Genomic DNA, 17,406 nt, shown 5'->3' on the forward strand with positions numbered 1-17,406 from the left:
CGACTTGACAAAACTATAGTTTGTTAACAAGACATTTGTGGAGTGGTTGAAACACTTGGAGTCATTAACTCGTTTATGTCAACTTCCGACTTCAACTATATACAGTGCCTTGCGAAAGTATTCGGCCCCCTTGAACTTTGCGACCTTTTGCCACATTTCAGGCTTCAAACATAAAGATATAAAACTGTATTTTTTTGTGAAGAATCAACAACAAGTGGGACACAATCATGAAGTGGAATGACATTTATTGGATATTTCAAACTTTAACAAATCAAAAACTGAAAAATTGGGCGTGCAAAATTATTCAGCCCCTTTACTTTCAGTGCAGCAAACTCTCTCCAGAAGTTCAGTGAGGATCTCTGAATGATCCAATGTTGACCTAAATGACTAATGATGATAAATACAATCCACCTGTGTGTAATCAAGTCTCCGTATAAATGCACCTGCACTGTGATAGTCTCAGAGGTCCGTTAAAAGCGCAGAGAGCATCATGAAGAACAAGGAACACACCAGGCAGGTCCGAGATACTGTTGTGAAGAAGTTTAAAGCCGGATTTGGATACAAAAAGATTTCCCAAGCTTTAAACATCCCAAGGAGCACTGATAATATTGAAATGGAAGGAGTATCAGACCACTGCAAATCTACCAAGACCTGGCCGTCCCTCTAAACTTTCAGCTCATACAAGGAGAAGACTGATCAGAGATGCAGCCAAGAGGCCCATGATCACTCTGGATGAACTGCAGAGATCTACAGCTGAGGTGGGAGACTCTGTCCCTAGGACAACAATCAGTCATATATTGCACAAATCTGGCCTTTATGGAAGAGTGGCAAGAAAGCCATTTCTTAAAGATATCCATAAAAAGTGTCTTTTAAAGTTTGCCACAAGCCACCTGGGAGACACACCAAACATGGAATAAGGTGCTCTGGTCAGATGAAACCAAAATTGGAACTTTTTGGCAACAATGCAAAACGTTATGTTTGGCGTAAAAGCAACACACCATCCCCACTGTCAAACATGGTGGTGGCAGCATCATGGTTTGGGCCTGCTTTTCTTCAGCAGGGACAGGGAAGATGGTTAAAATTGATGGGAAGATGGATGGAGCCAAATACAGGACCATTCTGGAAGAAAACCTGATGGAGTCTGCAAAAGACCTGAGACTGGGACGGAGATTTGTCTTCCAACAAGACAATGATCCAAAACATAAAGCAAAATCTACAATGGAATGGTTCAATAATAAACATATCCAGGTGTTAGAATGGCCAAGTCAAAGTCCAGACCTGAATCCAATCGAGAATCTGTGGAAAGAACTGAAAACTGCTGTTCACAAATGCTCTCCATCCAACCTCACTGAGCTCGAGCTGTTTTGCAAGGAGGAATGGGAAAAAAATTCAGTCTCTCGATGTGCAAAACTGATAGAGACATACCCCAAGCGACTTACAGCTGTAATCGCAGCAAAAGGTGGCGCTACAAAGTATTAACTTAAGGGGGCTGAATAATTTTGCACGCCCAATTTTTCAGTTTTTGATTTGTTAAAAAAGTTTGAAATATCCAATAAATGTTGTTCCACTTCATGATTGTGTCCCACTTGTTGTTGATTCTTCACAAAAAAATACAGTTTTATATCTTTATGTTTGAAGCCTGAAATGTGGCAAAAGGTCGCAAAGTTCAAGGGGGCCGAATACTTTCGCAAGGCACTGTATGTATCTATCTATCTCGCTCTTACAAGCAATACATGACTCAATTATTATGGTGAGAGATTATAATATGGTTTTAAGTACCTCAATCGAGCTTAAAGGAAATCACACTACAAATTATTACCCTCATGCACTTAAGGAAATGACAAATATTTTGGATATATGGAGGCTTAAATATCCTGACCTAGTGATATATATATATATATATATACACATGGCGGAGGCTCAATCAAGCTAGTCGTCTTGACTACTTTCTTATTTCATTCTCGCTGGCACCAAAAGGTGAAGTATTGATGGGGGACGGAATGTGGTCGGACCATTAAATAATTGTACATACAGTGCATTCAAAACGTATTCAGACCCCTTCCCCTTTTCCACATTTTGTTACGTTACAGCCTTATTCTAAATTGATTCAATTAACCATTTCCTCATCAATCTACATACAATCTCCCATAATGACGACGTGAAAACGGGTTTTTAGACATTTTTGCAAATGTATTACAAATTCTAAAAAAAAACAGAAACCTTGTTTACATAAGTATTCAGTCCCTTTGCTATGAGACTTGAAATTGAGCTCAGGTGCATTCTGTTTTTATTGATCATCCTTGAGAAATTTCTACAACTTGATTGGAGTCCACCTGTTGTAAATTCAATTAATTGAACATAATTTGGAAAGGCACACACACACACCTGTCTATAAGGTCCCACAGTTGACAGTGCATATCAAATTTGTATAATAAAAAAATAAGTAAAACATAAGTATTCAGAACCTTTACTCTGTACTTTGTTGAAGCATCTTTGGCAGCGATTACAGCATCGAGTCTTGGGTATGACGCTACAAGCTTGGCACACCTGTATGTGGGGAGTTTCTCACATTCTTCTATGTAGATCCTCTCAAGCTCTGTCAGTCTGGCCACTCTACCATAAAGGCCTGATTTGATGGAGTGCTGCAGAGATTGGAGAACCTTCCAGAAGGACAATCATTTCCACAGAGGAACTCTGGAGCTCTGTCAGAGTGACCATCGGGTTCTTGGTCACCTCCCTGACCAAAGCCCTTCTCCCTCGATTGCTCAGTTTTGCTGGGTGGTCAGCTCTTGGAAGAGTCTTGGTGGTTCCTAAGTTCATTGATTTAAGAATGATGGAGGCCACCGGGTTCTTGGTGATCTTCAATCTGCAGACGTTTTTTTGGTACCCTTCCCCAGATCTGTGCCTCGACACAATCCTGTCTCTGAGCTCTACGGTCAATTCCTTTGACCTCGTGGCTTGGTTTTTGTTCTGACGTGCACTGTCAACTGTAGGACCTTTTATATAGACAGGTGTGTGCCTTTCCAAATCATGTCCAATCAATTGAATTTACTACAGGTGGACTCCAACTGTGGTAGAAACATCTCAAGGATGATCAATGGATACTTATGTAAATGTATTTCAGTTTTTATTTGATAAATTTGCAAAAATTACAAAACCTTTCTCTGCTTTGTTTATTATGGGGTATTGTGTGTAGATTGAGGGGGGGGGGCAATTTTGTTACATTAGTCTTAATCTAAAATGTATTAATGTGGAAAAACTAAAGGGGTCTGAATTCTTTCCGAATGCACTTGTTTTTGGTCGCAGGTTCAAGAAAGGCAACATTTACCTGGTGTTAACTCTGCAAATTGCCCTGCTGAGTGACTTGGAAATTCCATTGATCAATAATACGATCCTTTTATCAAAAAGGTTTCTTTAATATACAATCAGTAGAAACTGTTAGAATAGAAAGGTTCAGAACCTTTGAAACTTCACAGCACAGTTGAGAAATATCTGGCAAATGGTATTCCTTTGACCTCGTGGCTTGGTTTTTGTTCTGACGTGCACTGTCAACTGTAGGACCTTTTATATAGACAGGTTTGTGCCTTTCCAAATTATGTCCAATCAAATTAAATTTACCACAGATGTGCCTGAGCCTCAGAGCAAAGGGTCTGAATACTTACGTTAATAAGGTATTTTAGTTTCTTAAAACCTGGCTTCTCTTCGTCATTATGGGGTATTGTGTGTAGATTGCGGGAAAAAAAGTTATTTAACCAATCTTAGAATAAGGCTGTGACGTAACAAAAAGGGGAAGGGGTCTGAATACTTTCCGAATGCACCATATGACCAAAATGGCTCCCAATTCCCTATAATAATGCACTACTTTTAACCAGAGCCATATGGGCCCTGGTCAAAAGTAGTGCACTATATAGGGAATAGGGTGCCATTTCAAATAGTTTGTCCAGGTGGCATGTTGTCTACTGGTGAATACAATTGATATAGCATTTGAAACCCCTTAATTCACACTGATACTAGTACGTCAAGGGCTGCGTTAGGCTAACCCAGGCCCCTAGATAAGTTTGTTGACCGGTATGGAACTTGCGCTCAGTTGCATTTAAACCTAGCTAGTAATACTGACTTGGACTGAACAGCAAGGTAAGTGGTTGCTGTTTTTTCTCTTCTTCCTGGCACTGACTTTGCTGATAACGGCTATTTGGAGAAAGGGTCTACTGGCAATGACTGTTTGGTTGTTTTTCCCTACTATAGTCAGTGGAACGCACTGACTGGAAGTCACTCTGGATAAGATCATCTGCTAAATGACTCAAAGTTGATGTTTGTTTTCCTGTGTAGTAACGCTGTTGTATTTGAACCTAGCTAGTAATACTGACTTAGACTGAACAGTGAGTTATGTGATTGTGCTCCCCAGTAAGAGGATAATTAACCTGGGTCCAGTCCACCCTGGTCCAGCCAGCCCTGAACCCCAGCCGGCCGGAGCTCGCGTCTCCTGTGGACACTGCAACAACACTTTCCTGGTACGACCCTTCACCTCTCTCAAAGCCAGTGTGTGTGTGTATATAGACTCTATCTCAATGAGTCATTCCATGATTCCTCACATCCTCTCTCGACTGTTAAGGAGGAGAAGGTTCCTCCCCCTTAGACCTTCTTGTCCAATGCGTTTTCAGAAGGATGCGAGGAAAAGGAATCTAGGAAAGATGATTTTGAGAAAGAGCCACAGTGTACACCAAAGCAGTTATGAAGGCAAGGAATTCTTGAATGTTGCTAACATGGATAGTACTCTGCTGGACAATTGAATTGACGTACTGTATAATATTTTATATTTACATGAGTTTCTTGCAATGTGTTTCAGTGGACAGAGTTTACTGACAGGACACTCGCCAGGTGCCCACACTGCAGGAAAGTGTGAGTACCGATTGGTTTCTCTGTCCATAGGCTGCTTGGTCAATACAGCTGTCAATACCACAATTATGCTCAAGATGAAGTCCTTCAGTGGTGGCTGGTGGCGCTTAAAATCGGAGGACAGACTCCTCGTAAAGATTGGAACGGAATGAATGGAACTTTTCAAGCGCATGTTTTCCATGTGTCTGATTCCATTCCAGCTATTATTATGAGTTGTCCTTTCCACAGCAGCCTCCACTGATGTCCTTCATAGTATATGTTAAATATGTATGTGTCCCCTTGTGGGCTGTAGGCAGTTGTCAGCAGTCGGTCAGATTCCCATACCATTAGTCTTCAGCATAAGCTCCTTACGGTCTTGTGTGCAACATCTCAAGTCTGAGCTCCGTGATTCTTACGTAACCTTTTGTTAGTGTGACTTGCTTCATCAACTAATAATTTAAACCTATGAAGTTCTTCCATTACCATAAAAATGCTTTTTGGACAGCCGAAGCAAGTCGCAACAATTTCTGGTTATATTTCATGTAATAAAAATAAAAGCTTTTTTTTTTTTTACCATTTCCCCTTCTCTTTTGTCATGCCCTACAACATGCAGCTCCTCTATTGGTCAGAGGTACCCTCGAAGGCGGAGCTTGTGGTGTATTCTACTATGCTTGCTTTTCAGCATCTCCACTGCTGGGCTGGTGGTGAGTACACACTTCCACACTGTCCACTCTACATGACACGCCAGGCGATGACATCACAATAAAAACAAACCCCCAAGAACACAATGTTTAAAAAATGCATAATATCGTCATGTTTCACAACCATGCCAATTCACCTAAGTACCTAAGGAAAAACCTTGCATGTGTCTTGCATCTACGTCTCTCTGTGTTCTCTCTCCTTTGTCTCTGTGTGTGTTCTGTGCTGCAGGTGGCTACATTACATGACACACTGTCAGAGTCCTATCAGAAACACACCGCCCGTAGCCTTGTAACATGCTGCGTCTCTAAGCCTTCTTCCTCTCTGTGTTTTGCAGGCAGGTACGTGGGTGAAGGCCCAGGCCTACGGGGGTATCTATGCCTCCTGGGCCATGCTGATCCTGCTGGTACTCCTGACCCTGGGTCGGGCTCTATACTGGGCCTGCATGCCTGTTAGTGAGCCCCTACAGAACTTCACATAGACACACACACACACACGCAAGCGTAGGGTGAAGTTGCCCCTAGATGCTGATCTTGGGCCAGTTTTGCAATTTCCCCACTAATGGTTAAGGTCAGGATTGTGGGAAGGGACACTGATCCTAGATCTGTACCTAGGGTGAACTTCACCCTTGAGTAGGGCTGGGCGATATATATCGAATTAATTTGATGTTTTTGCGCGTTATTCCAAATGCCTGTATCGGAAGAAGCTAGTTAGTTCATTTATTGTTTTTCTGAGCGTTTGTCCGCTTGTTCTCATGTTGTCTTGTCTCCTTCGCTCCGTCTGTGCTGTGCACCTTCCCATTTATACCAGAGATCTGTATATAATGATGAGCTGCGTATGTCTCCGCTATAACAATGGGAGTCGTTGTCCCAGAGGCGGGAAGGCAGCCGATAAGCTTAGGTTAAAAAAAAAACATAGAAACGCATTGGGCTTATTTTGGTGAGCAAAACCTCTCGCTTTGCCTCTTCCTCTCTGTTTACACACACACACACACACACACACACACACACACACACACACACACACACACACACACACACACACACACACACACACACACACACACACACACACACCAAGCCCCTCCCCCTGTCACACAACCTCTCTGACAAGCGGTTTCAACTTGATATTTGTGTTTCGGTCCAACAGAATCGGTCGTATGGACACCAAGAAACATTGCAACATTATTTTACTGTAAGAGGAGAAGTTACCCTTTTCAACCATACCCTTTATGTCAACTCCTCAAATTACACGCAGAGCAGACGCTACTAAAACAGGAGTACCAATGAACATCCATTCTAGAAAATACATGTTCCATGTTGCATGTGGCATCACTGTTATACTAGCTGTTTAGCTTTTATAAATGTGCAATAAGCAACAAAAAAAACACAATTCTATGAACTAGTTCTCTTTATGAGACATGGTTGGCCACTTGATTTCCACATCTGAACAAAGTGGACAGACTAGCATTCTGTTCCAACAATTGGAGACGGACAGTAGGGTGTGTTCATAACAATTCAATTGTTTTGCTTTGTTAGGTAGCAAATCCAAGTTGGCTAAACTTGAAATCATAAAGATTAGTTGGCTACTCAGTAGCACGTGGGCTTGTGCTTGAGAGATTGTTTGTGAGGTGTGTTTTAATTTTCGATAATGCTCTGCTACAAGAAGTTGGTCATTATTAGGGAATGTGTATTATACTTGGTTCTGGTTACATTTGTAAACAAAAATGGCGTTTTCATAGACCGACTTGGATGTCAGATCTGTGTTTTATTTTTAAAAAAGCAGGTTAAACTGTTTTGATAAAATAATTAAGTTGTTAGTGGGTTTGACGGTTTGTTGTAGGCTCAAATTTAGCCTAGATTTAATTTTACGAGCCCTGAATTAATGACATTATTTCTGACTGTTTGAAATGTGGAATATTCAACCTTTTAATTGTACAACAAAGCTTATTTAGAGAACATAAACAATCTAGGTGTATGTATGTATGTATCGTATATAAGATATGATTTTTGAGCCTTATCGCCCAGCCCTCCCCTGGAGCCTTTTATTTCTTTAACTAAGATCAAAACAAGGAGTTCCCCTCCTTCCCTTTAATATTTTTTCATTGTGTTTCCAAACTGGATGATGAATAATATCCTAAAAGAGCAGTAGCTTGACTTCTACATTTACTTGTGAATTGATGAGTAGTTCGCTTTAACATGTTCATCTACTTTCCTTTCCCTGTTTTAAACGTTGCTTAGGCCAGTCTCTCTATGGCAGGCGCTGGCAGCCACACCAGAGCCTCATATCATGGCATGGCTGAGTGGAACCAAGTCTTAAATGATGACATAGCCCTCGGATAAGACTGCTCCTCCGCGACCCTGAATATATGTTCTGTTTTTGGGGCATTTCACATGAGCTTCATTCATTTGTTTTGGAAAACCCTTGAAGCACTGTTGAAAGGCAAATTAAGCTAAATTGAGGCTAGTGTAAGGTGAACACCACCTAAATTACCCTCCTTCCCCCAGACATGGAGCTGGGTTTGAAGGGAGGTTAGGATTGTGTCCCAAAGGGCACCCTATTCCCTAAATAGTGCACTACTTATGACCAGGGCTCAGTCTGGTCGAAGGTCAGAAGTAGTGTACTATATTGGGAATAGGGTGCCTATTGGGTTGCTTGCTAGGGCATCGTCAGAGTGAGGTCTGTCTGTATGTTGGAGTCTATTTATGCTGCATAGTCTGTCTGTGGGAGTGTTCGTCTTTGATCCAAAGCAGCTTAGAAGCCTTAAAGAAGTTAGAGGAAAATATTAAACAATTTGACTGCACACACACACACACACACACACGTATGTACGTGCACACTTTCATTCCCCACACATACCAACATTTGGAGAGTCCCTGTAGTGGTATGCAGCCAGCGTGAAAAAGCATCTCTCCTCAAGGACTTCAGTTTAGACACAAGTTTGTTGCAAGTGATCTGATCATCTCTTTATTGTGCTCTTGGTTAATATTGTTTTCTTATCCCTCTAATAGCTAACAAGTGAGGTCAACATGAGCTCTCAGTGGAACTCATAGAGATGTACTAGAGAGCTTCAAGGTGGTGAAAGCCCACCATGGCTCTGCCCGCGTTAGAGAAAGAACTGGCTTTTGGCCAAATGTGCTCTCTTTCCAACTCTATGGTCTTACTACACTAAATGTACTATGATGAGGCCCTGGTGACAGAGGCAGGCTGTGGTTGTTGTAGACCCCTTACTCTTCTAGTGGTGCACTAAATAGGGAGTAGGGTGCCGTTGGGGATTCAGTCAGGGTAAGAGAAAACGGTTGCTGAAGATAATCTAGACACACTACCTGCATGTTGAAACACACTTCATCTAACCATATATCCTGTCTGTGGTTCGGATGAGGTCATAGTTATTTATTTATTTTACAGCAATGTTCATTTTTTGTTTGTTTTAATTGTACATATTTCTTGTTGTTCATGTCAGAGTAATTATTGCTAAGTCGATATTGCACTTATGTGCATAACACTACATGATTTGATTCTTGGATAACTTTTTTAATAATTGTTTTGTTAATCAATATCAATAAGGTTATTTTTGCAACCCTTGTTACTTATTTTATCGGGAATCTGCAAAGTTGTTAGATATTTGACTTACTAACACATTAAGTCTCTGGATACGGGAACGTGTCCAGACCTTAACCACACACATTCCTCATTTACATACAGACAATCAATCATTTAAACCACAAATGGCATCATTTTAAACACACACACACACACACAGAGAGACAAACGGATGGACACACGTACAGCTCTTTCAGATGGTTACCCTGCTTGACAGAACTGTGACGGTAGCAGTAATAGATATTTTAAAATATCTTGTTATTTATTATAATGATCATGTTTTAATCATGATATTATGTACAATATTGATCATGTTAATGATGCCAATAATCAACAACCTGGCTGATGCTCATATCAGAGTTTGTTTACACACAATAAAGACATGATGTATGAAAATATCAGAATGTGTTTTAGACTTTATTTTTTTATATTTATTTTGTGTTCCTTTTTTAAGACAGTTTACTACAACATAAATCACAATACCAGACAATACAATAATGAAAACCTAACAGTGGTATTACAGATACTCAGACACATTCACAGGCTGTTTATTATGGAATTACAGTGTCAGTAACATTCTATTCAAATGAGAAGTTGAGGTTCCATGATGCTTTGTGTTGTGCACCAGTGATCAAAAAGTGTAAAAACATTTTATGACCACACATGCACAACTACCCTGGCTTCTTTTGGGCTCTTGAGTTTCATTATTTCGTTGACACGAACGAGATGGAAGGATTAGTAACATTGAAATACTTTAAATAATTATTATAAAAAAAGAGCTCCCTGGAGAGAGAACGTGGAAGGGGGTAGAGAAGTCAGCAGGAAAAAAAGAAGTGCCCATGTTCCAAATGGAACCCTATTCCCTATGTAGTGCACTACTCTTGACCAGGGCCCTATTGGGCCTGCACTATACAGGGAATATGGTGCCATTTGGGACATGACCGAGGGAGGAGAAGACAACTGTTCCTCAAGCCTTCTGGCTGAAGTGGCTTTAGCTTGGAGGGTACCATCGAGAGCATCCTGACCAGTTGCATCACCGCCTGATTTGGCAGCTGCTCGGCATCTGACCGTAAGGCGCTACAGAGGGTAGTGCATACGGCCCCAGTACATCACATCACAATTAATCAAATGGCCACCAGACTATTTATATTGCCCGCCCCCCCAATTAGTTTTGTACACTGCTGCTACTCGCTGCTTTTCTATGCATAGTCACGTTACCCCTACCTACACGTACAAATTGCCTCTACTAACCTGTACTCCTGCACACTGACTCGGTACCGGTACCCCCCTGTATATAACCTCCACACTGACTCGGTACCGGTACCCCCCTGTATATTACCTCCACACTGACTCTGTACCGGTACCCCCCTGTATATAACCTCCACACTGACTCGGTACCAGTACCCCCCTGTATATAACCTCCACACTGACTCGGTACCGGTACCCCCCTGTATATAACCTCCACACTGACTCGGTACCGGTACCCCCTGTATATAACCTCCACACTGACTCGGTACCGGTACCCCTGTATATTACCTCCACACTGACTCGGTACCGGTACCCCCTGTATATAGCCTCCACACTGACTCGGTACCGGTACCCCTGTATATAGCCTCCACACTGACTCGGTACCGGTACCCCCCTGTATATAACCTCCACACTGACTCGGTACCGGTACCCCCTGTATATAACCTCCACACTGACTCGGTACCGGTACCCCTGTATATTACCTCCACACTGACTCGGTACCGGTACCCCCTGTATATAGCCTCCACACTGACTCGGTACCGGTACCCCTGTATATAGCCTCCACACTGACTCGGTACCGGTACCCCCCTGTATATAACCTCCACATTGACTCTGTACCAGTACCTCCTGTATATAACCTCCACACTGACTCTCTACCGGTACCCCCTGTATATAGCCTCCACATTGACTCGGTACCGGTACCCCTGTATATAGCCTCCACATTGACTCTGTACCGTAATACCCTGTATATAGCCTCCACACTGACTCTGTACCGGTACCCCCTGTATATAGCCTCCACACTGACTCGGTACCGGTACCCCTGTATATAGCCTCCACATTGACTCTGTACCGTAATACCCTGTATATAGCCTCCACACTGACTCTGTACCGTAATACCCTGTATATAACCTCCACATTGACTCTCTACCGGTACCCCTGTATATAGCCTCCACATTGACTCTGTACCGTAATACCCTGTATATAGCCTCCACACTGACTCTGTACCGTAATACCCTGTATATAACCTCCACATTGACTCTCTACCGGTACCCCTGTATATAACCTCCACATTGACTCTCTACCGGTACCCCTGTATATAACCTCCACATTGACTCTCTACCGGTACCCCTGTATATAACCTCCACATTGACTCTCTACCGGTACCCCTGTATATAGCCTCCACACTGACTCGGTACCGGTACCCCTGTATATAGCCTCCACATTGACTCTGTACCGTAATACCCTGTATATAGCCTCCACACTGACTCTGTACCGTAATACCCTGTATATAACCTCCACATTGACTCTCTACCGGTACCCCTGTATATAGCCTCCACATTGACTCTGTACCGTAATACCCTGTATATAGCCTCCACACTGACTCTGTACCGTAATACCCTGTATATAACCTCCACATTGACTCTCTACCGGTACCCCTGTATATAACCTCCACATTGACTCTCTACCGGTACCCCTGTATATAACCTCCACATTGACTCTCTACCGGTACCCCTGTATATAGCCTCCACATTGACTCTGTACCGTAATACCCTGTATATAGCCTCCACACTGACTCTGTACCGTAATACCCTGTATATAGCCTCCACATTGACTCTCTACCGGTACCCCTGTATATAGCCTCCACATTGACTCTGTACCGTAATACCCTGTATATAGCCTCCACACTGACTCTGTACCGTAATACCCTGTATATAGCCTCCACATTGACTCTCTACCAGTACCCCTGTATATAGCCTCCACATTGACTCTGTACCGTAATACCCTGTATATAGCCTCCACACTGACTCTGTACCGTAATACCCTGTATATAACCTCCACATTGACTCTCTACCGGTACCCCTGTATATAACCTCCACATTGACTCTCTACCGGTACCCCTGTATATAGCCTCCACATTGACTCTGTACCGTAATACCCTGTATATAGCCTCCACACTGACTCTGTACCGTAATACCCTGTATATAGCCTCCACATTGACTCTCTACCGGTACCCCTGTATATAGCCTCCACATTGACTCTGTACCGTAATACCCTGTATATAGCCTCCACACTGACTCTGTACCGTAATACCCTGTATATAGCCTCCACACTGACTCTGTACCGTAATACCCTGTATATAGCCTCTACACTGACTCTGTACCGTAATACCCTGTATATAGCCTCCACATTGACTCTGTACCGTAATACCCTGTATATAGCCTCCACACTGACTCTGTACCGTAATACCCTGTATATAGCCTCCACACTGACTCTGTACCGTAATACCCTGTATATAGCCTCCACACTGACTCTGTACCGTAATACCCTGTATATAACCTCCACATTGACTCTGTACCGTAATACCCTGTATATAGCCTCCACACTGACTCTGTACCGGTACCCCTGTATATAGCCTCCACACTGACTCTGTACCGTAATACCCTGTATATAGCCTCCACACTGACTCTGTACCGTAATACCCTGTATATAGCCTCCACACTGACTCTGTACCGTAATACCCTGTATATAGCCTCCACACTGACTCTGTACCGTAATACCCTGTATATAGCCTCCACACTGACTCTGTACCGTAATACCCTGTATATAGCCTCCACACTGACTCTGTACCGTAATACCCTGTATATAGCCTCCACACTGACTCTGTACCGTAATACCCTGTATATAGCCTCCACACTGACTCTGTACCGTAATACCCTGTATATAGCCTCCACACTGACTCTGTACCGTAATACCCTGTATATAGCCTCCACACTGACTCTGTACCGTAATACCCTGTATATAGCCTCCACACTGACTCTGTACCGTAATACCCTGTATATAGCCTCCACACTGACTCTGTACCGTAATACCCTGTATATAGCCTCCACATTGACTCTCTACCGGTACCCCTTTATATAGCCTCCACATTGACTCTGTACCGTAATACCCTGTATATAACCTCCACACTGACTCTGTACCGTAATACCCTGTATATAGCCTCCACACTGACTCTGTACCGTAATACCCTGTATATAGCCTCCACACTGACTCTGTACCGTAATACCCTGTATATAGCCTCCACACTGACTCTGTACCGTAATACCCTGTATATAGCCTCCACACTGACTCTGTACCGGTACCCCCTGTATATAGCCTCCACATTGACTCTGTACCGGTGCCCCCTGTATATAGCCTCCACATTGACTCTGTACCGTAATACCCTGTATATAGCCTCCACACTGACTCTGTACCGTAATACCCTGTATATAGCCTCCACACTGACTCTGTACCGTAATACCCTGTATATAGCCTCCACACTGACTCTGTACCGGTACCCCCTGTATATAGCCTCCACATTGACTCTGTACCGGTGCCCCCTGTATATAGCCTCCACATTGACTCTGTACCGTAATACCCTGTATATAGCCTCCACACTGACTCTGTACCGTAATACCCTGTATATAGCCTCCACACTGACTCTGTACCGTAATACCCTGTATATAGCCTCCACACTGACTCTGTACCGGTACCCCCTGTATATAGCCTCCACATTGACTCTGTACCGGTGCCCCCTGTATATAGCCTCCACATTGACTCTGTACCGTAATACCCTGTATATAGCCTCCACACTGACTCTGTACCGTAATACCCTGTATATAGCCTCCACATTGACTCTGTACCGTAATACCCTGTATATAGCCTCCACACTGACTCTGTACCGTAATACCCTGTATATAGCCTCCACACTGACTCTGTACCGTAATACCCTGTATATAGCCTCCACACTGACTCTGTACCGTAATACCCTGTATATAGCCTCCACACTGACTCTGTACCGTAATACCCTGTATATAGCCTCCACACTGACTCTGTACCGTAATACCCTGTATATAGCCTCCACACTGACTCTGTACCGTAATACCCTGTATATAGCCTCCACATTGACTCTGTACCGTAATACCCTGTATATAGCCTCCACACTGACTCTGTACCGTAATACCCTGTATATAGCCTCCACACTGACTCTGTACCGTAATACCCTGTATATAGCCTCCACACTGACTCTGTACCGTAATACCCTGTATATAGCCTCCACACTGACTCTGTACCGTAATACCCTGTATATAGCCTCCACATTGACTCTGTACCGTAATACCCTGTATATAGCCTCCACACTGACTCTGTACCGTAATACCCTGTATATAGCCTCCACACTGACTCTGTACCGTAATACCCTGTATATAGCCTCCACACTGACTCTGTACCGTAATACCCTGTATATAGCCTCCACACTGACTCTGTACCGTAATACCCTGTATATAGCCTCCACACTGACTCTGTACCGTAATACCCTGTATATAGCCTCCACACTGACTCTGTACCGTAATACCCTGTATATAGCCTCCACACTGACTCTGTACCGTAATACCCTGTATATAGCCTCCACACTGACTCTGTACCGTAATACCCTGTATATAGCCTCCACACTGACTCTGTACCGTAATACCCTGTATATAGCCTCCACATTGACTCTGTACCGTAATACCCTGTATATAGACTCCACACTGACTCTGTACCGTAATACCCTGTATATAGCCTCCACACTGACTCTGTACCGTAATACCCTGTATATAGCCTCCACACTGACTCTGTACCGTAATACCCTGTATATAGCCTCCACACTGACTCTGTACCGTAATACCCTGTATATAGCCTCCACACTGACTCTGTACCGTAATACCCTGTATATAGCCTCCACACTGACTCTGTACCGTAATACCCTGTATATAGCCTCCACACTGACTCTGTACCGTAATACCCTGTATATAGCCTCCACACTGACTCTGTACCGTAATACCCTGTATATAGCCTCCACACTGACTCTGTACCGTAATACCCTGTATATAGCCTCCACATTGACTCTGTACCGTAATACCCTGTATATAGCCTCCACACTGACTCTGTACCGTAATACCCTGTATATAGCCTCCACATTGACTCTGTACCGTAATACCCTGTATATAGCCTCCACATTGACTCTGTACCGTAATACCCTGTATATAGCCTCCACACTGACTCTGTACCGTAATACCCTGTATATAGCCTCCACACTGACTCTGTACCGTAATACCCTGTATATAGCCTCCACATTGACTCTGTACCGTAATACCCTGTATATAGCCTCCACACTGACTCTGTACCGTAATACCCTGTATATAGCCTCCACACTGACTCTGTACCGTAATACCCTGTATATAGCCTCCACACTGACTCTGTACCGTAATACCCTGTATATAGACTCCACACTGACTCTGTACCGTAATACCCTGTATATAGCCTCCACACTGACTCTGTACCGTAATACCCTGTATATAGCCTCCACACTGACTCTGTACCGTAATACCCTGTATATAGCCTCCACATTGACTCTGTACCGTAATACCCTGTATATAGCCTCCACATTGACTCTGTACCGTAATACCCTGTATATAGCCTCCACATTGACTCTGTACCGTAATACCCTGTATATAGCCTCCACACTGACTCTGTACCGTAATACCCTGTATATAACCTCCACACTGACTCTGTACCGTAATACCCTGTATATAGCCTTGTTATTGTTATTTTATTGTGTTACTTTTTATTTTTTACTTTATTTGGTGAATATTTTTTTAACTCTTCTTGAACTGCACTGTTGATTAAGGGCCTGTAAGTAAGCATTTCATGGTGAAGTCCACTTGTAGTATTCGGCGCATGTGACAAATACATTTTGATTTGAATGTATTAATTCGGGGGGGGGGCATTGTCTTGGGGTGGCAGGTAGCCCAGTGGTTAGAGCGTTGGACTAGTGACCGAAAGGTAGATCAAATCCCCGAGCTTACAAGGTAAAAATCTGTCGTTCTGCCCCTGAACAAGTTAACCCACTGTTCGTAGGCCGTCATTGAAAATAAGAATTTTAACTGACTTGCCTAGTTAAATAAATAAATAGTCTTTAGCTCGGAGGGCATTGTCTTTAGCTCGCTAGCCCTTCTGCTAGGTCCTGTTAAACACACAGATTCTCACTCGCACTTTGCCTCCCATACACACATGATGAGAATTGACAGTCCCACTAAACTCATTGTCTGTATATGACCCCCCCATCCTGTACGTCATACATTCCCTCATCCCATCCTGTACGTCATACATTCCCTCATCCCATCCCGTACATCATACATTCCCTCATCCCATCCCGTACGTCATACATTCCCTCATCCCATCCTGTACGTCATACATTCCCTCATCCCATCCCGTACATCATACATTCCCTCATCCCATCCCGTACGTCATACATTCCCTCATTCCATCCGTCATCCATTCCCTCATCCCATCCCGTACATCATACATTCCCTCATCCCATCCCGTACATCATACATTCCCTCATCCCATCCCGTACATCATACGTTCCCTCATCCCATCCGTCATACATTCCCTCATCCCATCCCGTACGTCATACAGGATGGAACAAGTATTTGATACACTGCCGATTTTGCAGGTTTTCCTACTTAAAGCATGTAGAGGTCTGTAATGTGTATCATAGGTACACTCTAAAACAATAATCCAGAAAATCACATTGTATGATTTTTAAGTAATTAATTTGCATTTTATTGCATGACATAATTATTTGATACACCAGAAAAGCAGAACTTACTATTTGGTACAGAAACCTTTGTTTGCAATTACAGAGATAATATGTTTCCTGTAGTTCTTGACCAGGTTTGCACACACTGCAGCAGGGATTTTGGCCCACTCCTCCACACAGACCTTCTCCAGATCCTTCAGGTTTCGGGGCTGTCGCTGGGCAATACGGACTTTCAGCTTCCTCTAAAGATTTTCTATTGGGTTCAGGTCTGGAGACTGGCTAGGCCACTCCAGGACCTTGAGATGCTTCTTACGGAGCCACTCCCTGGCTGTGTGTTTCGGGTCGTTGTCATGCTGGAAGAC

At 43.2% G+C, this 17,406-nt stretch overlaps 1 protein-coding gene across 5 annotated transcripts in view; it reads left to right on the forward strand.

The window, feature by feature from the left end:
- Positions 1-17,406, forward strand: part of LOC110530761 (type I phosphatidylinositol 4,5-bisphosphate 4-phosphatase-A) — a 28,606-nt gene that overhangs the window by 3,645 nt on the left and 7,555 nt on the right. The window contains exons 4-8 of one of the 5 annotated variants that reach the window (XM_036986482.1): positions 4,406-4,511; positions 4,847-4,899; positions 5,489-5,579; positions 5,912-5,915; positions 7,815-9,578. In XM_036986482.1, coding sequence (XP_036842377.1) covers positions 4,406-4,511; positions 4,847-4,899; positions 5,489-5,579; positions 5,912-5,915; positions 7,815-7,876 — 316 coding nt within the window. In that variant the 3' untranslated portion in view covers positions 7,877-9,578. The other 4 variants (XM_021614019.2, XM_036986481.1, XM_021614020.2 and 1 more) reach the window with 4 other exon arrangements.

The sequence above is a fragment of the Oncorhynchus mykiss genome, chromosome 8 (genome assembly GCF_013265735.2).
Source record: "Oncorhynchus mykiss isolate Arlee chromosome 8, USDA_OmykA_1.1, whole genome shotgun sequence".
NCBI lineage: Eukaryota > Metazoa > Chordata > Actinopteri > Salmoniformes > Salmonidae > Oncorhynchus > Oncorhynchus mykiss.